The sequence below is a fragment of the Chaetodon auriga genome, chromosome 17 (genome assembly GCF_051107435.1).
Source record: "Chaetodon auriga isolate fChaAug3 chromosome 17, fChaAug3.hap1, whole genome shotgun sequence".
Lineage (NCBI taxonomy): Eukaryota > Metazoa > Chordata > Actinopteri > Chaetodontiformes > Chaetodontidae > Chaetodon > Chaetodon auriga.
Window position 1 is genome coordinate 23,207,501 of NC_135090.1, and position 10,000 is coordinate 23,217,500.

General features: G+C 48.5%; 1 protein-coding gene across 2 annotated transcripts in view; it reads right to left on the bottom strand.

Moving 5' to 3' along the window:
- LOC143334974 (glutamate receptor ionotropic, kainate 5-like) overlaps window positions 1-10,000 on the bottom strand; it is a 145,225-nt gene that overhangs the window by 6,201 nt on the left and 129,024 nt on the right. For both annotated transcript variants that reach the window (XM_076754048.1, XM_076754047.1), the window contains exons 15-19: window positions 7,312-7,421; window positions 6,959-7,132; window positions 5,044-5,209; window positions 4,464-4,689; window positions 1,873-2,001 (exon numbers count right to left, since the gene is read on the bottom strand). In XM_076754048.1, coding sequence (XP_076610163.1) covers window positions 1,873-2,001; window positions 4,464-4,689; window positions 5,044-5,209; window positions 6,959-7,132; window positions 7,312-7,421 — 805 coding nt within the window. The remainder of the gene's footprint in view (window positions 1-1,872; window positions 2,002-4,463; window positions 4,690-5,043; window positions 5,210-6,958; window positions 7,133-7,311; window positions 7,422-10,000) is intronic.

Sequence of the window (10,000 nt, forward strand, 5' to 3'; positions counted from 1 at the left end):
ATTAGATCCACCGCACACACTTTAAAAAAAGAAAAAAGGTCATTTTAAAGGAGGTTTACCTGTGACTTCTAATTTTTCCTCCTTCTGAAACAGTGGTGAAGAACAGCAGGAGTAAAATCCAGGAAATGACCTTAAATTCAAATTATAACTGGTGTGTTCACTGCACACAAACCTCCTCAGTTAGCAGATGATTGGTTGCTGAGAAGATGCCACGATGTCACGTTTAAACGACAGTTTTTTAAACAGAGTCTGGTGCAGTGCTCACTCCACAGAAAAAACACACTTCTTGTAACCTTCCTGCAGAACAATGAGGGCAGAAACCATCACCGATCTGCTTTAAATGAGTACTCTCCGGCCTCACTCAGCTAAAACAGAAGAACTGTTAGCTCGTTATCACGTCGTTCACTTATGAGCCTGTTTCTAAGCAGTAGGTGAATTCAGAGGAAACGCTGTACGATCAGTAAACATGCTAATGTTAGCGCCTCGAAGTTTCAAATGCGCTGTATGTAGAAAAGAAAAGAAAAACCACACACACACACACACACACACATACACACACACACACACACACACACACACACACACACACACACACACACACAGGACGCTCTGGGATGCTGTTCGAACAGATGACGGGAAGCAGTGGATCAATACTCAGACAGGACTCACATTCCCTTAATGATCGGCTGCTAAAAACATGATTCGAGGGAGAAAGTCGATGAAGAGACGTCGTCTCATCTCGTTACAGCGAGAGACAGAAAAAAAAAAAAATCAAAAAACATGTATGTGGGTCAATAATGGAAACGTTGGAGGAGAAGTATTGGACATCGCAATCGATGCAGACGCAGACAAAAGACAGACAGAGACAGAAAAACAGGACATAATGGATGATAAAATGAAGGCGGGTCTGTTGCACTGGACAAGCTCTTCTTATGTCACTTATCTCATTTTACACCTAATGAAAAATAAATCAAGTCAGAGATGGGAAGACAGGTTGGAGACGAGTCATTAGGAAAACATCTATTGACTGTTAGTAGCCAGGCTAACGGCGTAGCTCTCAGGACGTCGCTGCTCTGATGGAGGACAAACCCTCCAGACTCCTCCGACTGAACCAGCAGCCAGAGGGAAACACCTGACACATGACACGTGTAACATCCTGAACATGATCAACATTATACCTGCACATCAGCAGCAGGTTAGCATTGTTACTGTGAGCATGTTAGCATGACAATGTCAGCATGTAGCCCAGCAGCATCTCAGAGCTGCTAGCATGGCTTCAGACTGTTAAAGGTGCAGAATGTAGGAAGTGATCACCTGTCGAAATCATAGTCTAAACCAACTGCGAGCAGCATATCACCAGAGCAACCGCTAACTGCTGCTAACTGTATCTGCTGTTAGTCCATTTAGCCGTGCAGCTAGCGGTCAGGACAACAGGAGCGTTGCTCCGTCTGGAGGAGGTTTTCAGGTCTGGGATGCAGTGAGGAGCACTGGAGGGAGTCGGTGCCAGAATGGGACCCAGAACTGGACTCAAGACAGTAGGACATGAACTCAGCAGTCTGGACCGGGACTGAACACAGTTTCTGAGACAAACAACAGGTAAACCTGTACCAAGGTGGTTAAAAGCGGGTCCAACCGGTACTCTGAGTCCAGGGGTGACGAACACATGACGCAGGAGAGGGGTGAGGGGGAAGTGGGGAATCAGTCAGGCCCGAGCGACACCATCAGACTGTCCCTTCATGAGGTAAAAATGGTACTGTGAGACGTGATGGACCGGGGCTAGCTTGTTAGCATGCTAACTTCTCTGCAACACAACACATACACGTCAAAACTGTTCTTTATACAATTCACAAAATGAGGTTCTGAGACACCCACCTTTGGCTCGGTGGTCCTCCTCTTTGGGACACTGTCCTCCCTCCCACCAGCGTCTCTTCAGGATCTCCAGCCTGTTGCTCTCCTGCAGCTGTAAGATCCCCAGAGTGATCTCATCTCTGAACGGAGAGCCTGAGGAGGAAGAGGAGCTGAGTCATTCACCACCTTACTCTCAAAACGACGCTTACAGTCGCACATGTTCAGCATGAAAACAAACATGGAGTAAATGTTCGAGTCTCGGTGTGGACCAGGACGCCTCTGTGCTTGCTGTGCATCTGAAACATGGAGGCACAGTTTGCTTTGTATGATCGACCAGCTCCAGCTGTGGTGTGAAGGAGGGCGGCGTGAGTCTTATTAAGATGAAGGTTTTAATGAAGCAGGCAGTGAATAACAACGCTGGATCAGCCTTTAAAGTCCAGCTCTTGTTCCTGAGCAGTGGCTGTGAGTAAGCGTCCTTTCCAATGCCACAGCAGAAGTAAGTGACATGGAAACGTCTCAGTGGATAAAGTGTGTTTACGCTGACGTGAGGCAGGAGAAACGGGCTCAGAGGAGTTTTGAAACAATCCCCCAGAAGTCTTTGAACATCATGTCAACCTGCAGGAAACCGCAGTGATGAAACAGCGACGCCTCGTTTCCTCTGACTCCTGTTCACACTGACTGACGTTTCGCCGGCTCACAGGTAACCCACACCGCTGCTGTTTCCATGGAAACGCAGCCGTGGAAGATTGCGTCGTACGTGGGCGTGGCTTCAGAGCCGGGCTGGAAAATGATGGAGGACGCCTGAGCAAAGGCAAAGAGACCCAGACTGAAAGAGACACGAAACGCCGAAACTGTCACCATGATGACGCCTATTTGTACTCAGTGTCTCTTTCTCATAGTTTCACGTGTATTTGTACTCACTTTGTGTCTTTCTCATAGTTTCACGTGTATTTGTACTCAGTTTGTCTCTTTCTCATAGTTTCACGTGTATTTGTACTCAGTTTGTCTCTTTCTCATAGTTTCATGTGTATTTGTATACAGGGCTGTTGACGGGGAGCTAACCGCTAACACGTTGGCAGCGTGCGAGCTGAGATTGGTTCATTTCTCTGTTCTGGGCGTGTCCTGTTTGGCGTGAACGTTTTGTCCACTGTTGCTGTAAATGAAGCTCTCGTCCTCACTTCACCTCCGCCTCTCCTCCACCCGTCCTCCTTCTTAATCCACTGAAAGGCCACTTTCACAAAGCGACGCGCAGCAGGAAGCGTCCGGCTGTTCCAGATCGGCGTTTGACAGGATGTTTTACAGACACAGACTGACTGATTTGTCACCTCTTGACTTCCTTTTCTTTTCATTCTTGATAGAAAGTTTTCTTTGGAAAGTTTCCAGAGGTGAAGGAAACATTTGAGAAATGAGCTCCACTTTTTGACAATGCACGCCGTGAACTGTGTACATTTGCTAACAACGCTTTTATGTAGTATTACATACTTTTAAGGGACTTTTACTTGTGGTAGGGTGTCTTTAAACTGCAGTAGTACTGCTTGTACTCACTGAAATGATCTGAATACATCGTCCACGTTACGACAGACACGAGGATCGTTAGTGCCGACAGAGATCTGATGTTGAAAAATAAGTCGGTAAAATTACGCCTTCGTCATCGCGGCTGCAGGGAGAGCCACATCAGGGAGTGACGAGGTCACGGTTGAAAACAGCTTCTGTTCATTTTTCGGTTGGAAACGTCTGACTCCCAGAAGACGTCACCAAACGACTTTGGCTTTAAAGCAGCTGCAAGTTCTCGTTTCGTGGCTGATGCTAATCGCTCACTGTCAGTCAGCACGGTTAGCCTGGGACCCCACGACTACAGGAGCCCCCGGGTGATTGCTTTTATTTTCATCACTGAACAGGCAGGTTGACTGACAGGCCGGCCTCCCAAAAACCCCTCGTCTCTCCTTCTGCCTCCGCCGACCCGCTGTTCCCTCTCCTCTCTCCACATCTGTTCCTCCCTCCTCCATTAACTATGCTAATCTATGCACTAACACTCATCACCAGAAACAAGTGTGAGGCAGACGACGAGGCGAGGCCAGACACTGGTAGAAGCACAGCCAAGCCAAATTGGAGTCAGGATGGATTTAATTTGCCAAGAACAGCAGCTGCACAAAGAATCCGACCTGGTTAGCAGCTGAAACGGAGCCGAGACGCACGGCGGCGGGCGAAAGGTCTTGAGATACAGTAAAACAACCGATATGTGATGTGACAGCAGACCGAACACAGAGACACGTTCACAGGAGGCAGCCCGGGCTCTTCTCTGTTTCTGAAACGTGACTGGTCATTTTAAATATCAACCACGTGTTTGACTCTGATGGACCAATCTACATGACCGTCAGCCTTCAAGACTCGAGGGAAAAGCTTGACGTGTTTAGCTTAGCATCAAGCTTAGCATCAAGCTTAGCACCAAGCCTGCCTCTGTCCAAAAGCTCATTAATGAATAGATTGTTTTTTGTTTGTGTGCAGGAAGTTTCTGCTCCGAACTGTTGCTTTTATTGTTTTTTGTTCAAATCAATCATTGTTAGACGCTGCAGAACACGTTTTGGTTGTGGTGACGCGGCTCGCGGCGCACTCACCCAGAGGCATGCCGATGCCGTATCCTTTGGTGTCCAGCAGTCCTCCGATCTGCGTCAGGTTGCAGTTGAGGCTGCGGTAGTACTCGTTCATGGTGCTCTCCATCAGGAAGGCGTACTTGGAGTTGAGGACTCGGGCGATGCCTTCCTCGGTGCTCTTCACGAACACGCTGGGCTGCTTGGAGTACATGTAGTTCCACATCCGCTGGTACGTCTGGTACCGCGAGTTCTGCGAGACGGGTGGAGGTGAGGTGGTGACAGATAAGTTTTTCATAAACCTGATCTAAATTAAACATTTCACTTCCAGGTTTACGTCTCTGATGTGTCACCCTGATCCGTGCTTTAATGAACAAGACCATAAAAACTCAGGTTTATACAACTTTCTTTAAAACGTTCGTTTATTTAGTTTTACTTTTTAAAGGCACTTTATTTATTAACTGCTGCAGAGATGAAAGATAGTATTTTCTCTTTTTTATTATCAAAGCTGCAGATCCTGTGTTCAGCTTCATAAATCATTTAATTCTTTCTTAACCAACCGATGAATTCAGAACCACAAAAGCAGTTTGTTAAAAATGGGCCTCACCATGAAGAAGGTCATGGTGGACCCCCCGTGGATGGTCCCGTACTGGATGTTGGTTTGGTCGGCCAGATCGTCCGGAGACTCGATGGGAACCTCCATCCTCTGGACGGTCAGGAACGCCGCCAGGTTGGCCGTGTAGGACGAGATGATGATGAGGGTGAAGGCCCACCTGAGAGGACGAGAGCAGAAGAGGAGCTTTAACCTCAATCTGAAGCCCTTGCTCCTCTTCCTCCCTGCTTTCATTAGGAGCTGCGAGAGGAGAGCCGGAGGTAGACAGATGGAGAGCTCTGCGGGACACGTCAGGAGTTTCAGGTAAAAACCATCAACCTAAACATGAACTCTGGCTGCAGCAGCGAGGAGCAGGACGCCTCCACCGCAGAGCAAATGAGACGGAAGTGATGAGCATGAGAGGAGAGAGAGATGGAGGAGGACACGACGGAGGGAGGAGGGTGAGATCAGACAGAGGCGAGGAGAGTGAGAAATTCTACACCTGAAATCCTCATTTAATATGACAGGTGCCCAAAACACTCAGGGGATTAACGAGCTGGACACCTGTGATGCAGGTGCAGCTCTGAACGACTGCAGAGCTCATGAGATCCACGAGACCTTCATCCTCAACGCTGCACGTTGATGTTACTGTCAGAAACACACAGACGAACTTCTACTATATTTCCATCCAAAACTCTGAGACAACACTGAGACAGCCCGTTTGGGTCTGTTGTCTCGTTTCTGTTGATCTTTTGCACTTCAACCTCTTCCTGTACATGCAGCCAATTAAAAGAGAAGCTGCTCGTTAAAACTCAAATTTAATTTCAATTGTTTGAAAAGAAAAATGTGACTATTTTCTGTGTACCTCCATCTGTGCGCGGCTGCCTTTGGCTGGTATGTATGTGCATGAGTTTTTTTAAATGTTTTTATTGGTCGTTTTATTCCAGTACTAATGCAGCATGAGGACACTGACAAAGGCTACGCGATCGAACATGCTGGTCTGACAATAAAGCAGTTTTTCTGGAGTTTGGAGCTCTTCAGTGCGACCAGCCTGTCAGGGAGCGAGCCAGAGCGACGGGCACGAATCAGCAGTCTGTGCCACAGTCATCAGGAGTTTTCAGAGAGGCTGTCAGAGGAAAGATGGCGACTGCTCCACCAGTCGCTCCAGTATCACTCCACCATCTGTCTGACAGCAGCTACTGGGAATGAGGGAGGAGAGGGGGGACAAATCTGGAGAGTAATTGCAATTTCAGTCTCCAAAAGCAGCAGGAGGACGGAGGTTTGGTTGGAGTATTCTTCTTCAGACGAGGTGACGAACACGAGTCTGTTGGTTTTTAACTGCAGTGATTCAGCGGCCGCTGACGCCGAGCAGCTTCCCAGAGAACTGATGGCCGAGTGACAACTGAACTGTGGTCGCAAAAAAATATGGAGGAAAGCTGAACTGTCAACCAGACAATCGACTGAAATACAGCAAAAAGACAGAAAACAGTTTGAACACAAGAAGAATAAAACTTTATTTAAGGCCTGTAATCACTTTATCATCTCCTGAGAAGTTTCTGAGGCAGAACTCTGAACTATGGTTCCTATTATAGAAGAAATAGAGATCAATGAACATTTACTCCATATTTTTCTTATCATTTCTACACAGTTATACATTCATTTGCAAGAACCTTTTAGGAAATAACAAATCTGTAAAAATAAAGTCTTACAAAAAAAGAGAAAAAAACAAAAAGCAACGCGGCCGACGTTCATAAGCTGCTGTGAGAAACAACAGAGGAGGAAGAAATGACTTCATCAGTTTCACATGGGATCCAGCTCGTCATCCGCCCACCTGCAGGGTCATGATGCTGAGGAAGGTAGGAAGGAAGGAAGGAAGGAAGGAAGGAAGGAAGGAAGGAAGGAGGGAAGGATGCACCTGACCAGTACGTACCAGACGCCGCTGACGCAGCGGGTGGACAGAGCTCGGGGCATGATCTCTGAGCCCTGCTGCATGAAGCCGCCCACTGGGAACCACAGGCTGTTGCCCAGCGTGTACTGGTTCTCCAGGACGTCCCGCCGCTCCCGCAGGCACGGGTGAGGGTTGTACCACTCGTAGGGGCTGAGCCTTGAAAAGACAGAGCAGACCAATCAGAGCAGCCTTCAGCAGAGACGAAGCGAGCCAACGAAGGACACGACGCAGCTCGTGTTTGACTTGATGCTCCACGGAGGATCAAACAGTCAGAGAGGCAACAAACACAAAGATGCAGACACACACACGCATACACACACAGGCAGGTGTGTTACCTGGCGGCAAGGAAGAGGACGCAGCTGACGGCGAGGTAGGCCAGCAGCATGAAGAGCCAGACAGCCGGGGAGAACGGATCCAGGAAGGAGAAGTAACCCGGTTTACGACCCTGAAAACACACAAACAGAGTCCGTCCGTCCACGTGTCTCTGAGCATGTCAAACGTTGAAGTTCAACGACGGAGCTTCAAACATCTGAAACCGGATTTCAATGATGAGGACAAAACAAGCCATGTGACCTTTAAACTAAAGTGGGAAAACATCAAGTTCAACACAGTTTAAGTCCTGAAAAACCAGCACGCTGCAAACGTCAGTGGTGGTCAGCTGAAGCTCTCCACCCGTTCATGGCTTCCCTCCCTGCTGGTGTGATGCCTCCCCACCCTCCATCTCCTGGAAAGAGGAACTGGCAGCGACAGCGTCCGAGGAATTCCCAGATTGGACCCAATTAAAGCAGACGACTGGAGCTGTGATGGAGGCGATCAACGGTTTCTGCTTTGGGTCCATCTTGGCTCATCGAAACGCGGTGAGGCCGAGGCTGAAGGCTGGCGGGCAGGTGACAGCAGACACGTCCAGCGAACCTCCATCGCTGCCAGCTTCTTAATGTCTCAGGTGTTTTCGCTGCTCCCAAGCAGCCGCTGGCGTCCAGCGTGTGACGCTCAGCTTGAAGAGAAATCTGATATTAAAACTGAACCAAACACCTGACGACAGCTCACGTCTGACTTCTCCGTTTTAAAGCACTTTGAGCTGCAGATCAGACGCGTCTCCAAACGATGTCACTTCCTGCCCCTCGGTCGCTCCTCGTGGTGATGTCAGACCTCTTTGCATCTGTACTAAACGGCTGTGCCTCGGATGCAGCGAGCAGCACGGTGATAATATATTGAGCACTAATGAATTGGGAGCAGCAGCAGACATAAATTCTCACTGTTGGACACCAGGGGGCTCGAACTCTGATGAACACCACTGCACTTCACTAATGTGTGTGTGCACAAGTCAACAGCTTGAGCAATTAAAAAGATTACCATCTTTAAGTGTGCTCGCAAGCTATTTAGATAGATGCTGTGTGTGTGTTCACAATGTGAATAAAGCTCTTCATACTGGTAGGAGCGAGTACATACTGTGTACACAGTACATCTCCAATAACACCACATGTACTGTTCTGCATGACGAGTTCATTTACTTTTGGTAAAATAATGATCAAAACATTCTGATGCTAATACTGCTGTACTGTTACTGGAGTAAGATTTTGAATGCAGGTCCAGTAACAGAGTATTTGTACACTGCACTTCAGTACAATATCTGAGTACTTCTTCCTCCACAGGCCAAACAGATTAGATGTGTCTGTGTTTTAAAATATGCAAAACTAAAGCACAATATCAACTAACACGAGGAACAAGGGGGTCAGGAAGCCCCCTGCAGGTTCATTTAGACCATGGTCCTGTGTGTGTGTGTGTGTGTGTGTGTGTGTGTGTGTGTGTGCGCGCACACCGCCATCATCTGGCCTGTTAGCCAGTCTATGTACTGTGTATAATGGTCACCAGCACTGCGCTCGATAACAGCAGCCTGTTGTTTAGTGGACTGAATTTATGTCTTCACGGTTCAAACGTCCCAGTTCAAACTGGTCCAGGAAGTTCTCCTCCTAATGGGGACAAAAGATCTCCGACTGCTCGTCAGCTCTGCAGCGTGACGGCGTAAATCGGCGCCGCAGGCCGTTAGCGTGAGTAAAAGCGCGCTCTCGGTCAACTTAATCCTTCCATAAACACTTAAGAGAATGAAGGCGGGACGCCGCCGTGCGAGGACGCCTTGGCTGTCCACACATTAAACAGCTGACTGATCACTGAGTCAATACACTGAGGCGCTAACAGTGGACTGGATCAAACATGGAGGACAGATGGTGGAGGTGAATACTGATGAGCTGCAGATGTAGAGTATCCGCAGGCGGAGACACTGCAGCTCATCATCCGTCCGTCCGTCCTCAGAGGACACGCGTCATTATGCTTTAACGACGATCACAGATAAATAAATGTTTTATTAACGTTTATTAGCAAAGACTGCCGTCCACGGCGCTCGCACGGCTCCCGCTGAAGCACTGAGAGCAGACACAGCTGCTCCGGTCCCCGACTGCGGATTATGAGACCTGGACTCGGACCAAAGACCTGAGACACAGTCACATCAGCAGGGACGGACGGCGGTGATGGGAAAGACTCCCGTGTGACAAGAAAACACATGAATCTATGAAGGTGGAGGCACCGTGACTCTGGGGATGAAGAGATTCAGAGAGCAGCTTCACAAAGCGTCTTGCAGACTTACTGTTTTGGATTTCATCATATTCTCAGGTGTTTATTCTTGTTATTGTCGATCACCTTTACGACTTCTTACACACAGGAGGGCTTTCCAAACTGCCCCAGTCACACATCTCTACTCTTTCTCTCATGGAAGCAGAAAGACGTGACGCTGGCGTCGACAGGACACACGTGGACACGTCAGCAGCCCGCGGGCCGGCCCGGCGTGTTCACACCTGATCAGGCCTCGCTCTCTCTCGCAGGAAGTGCAGACGAATGAATCCACGCTTCAAATTCCAGTCATGGAGGCAGAGCCGGCCATCCTCCCCGAGAGGCTGAGAAACTCATATTTTTCAAGCAGCACCTCCTGTCGCCTCCCCCCGACTGACTCATATCTCCTCTCGTCTCCAA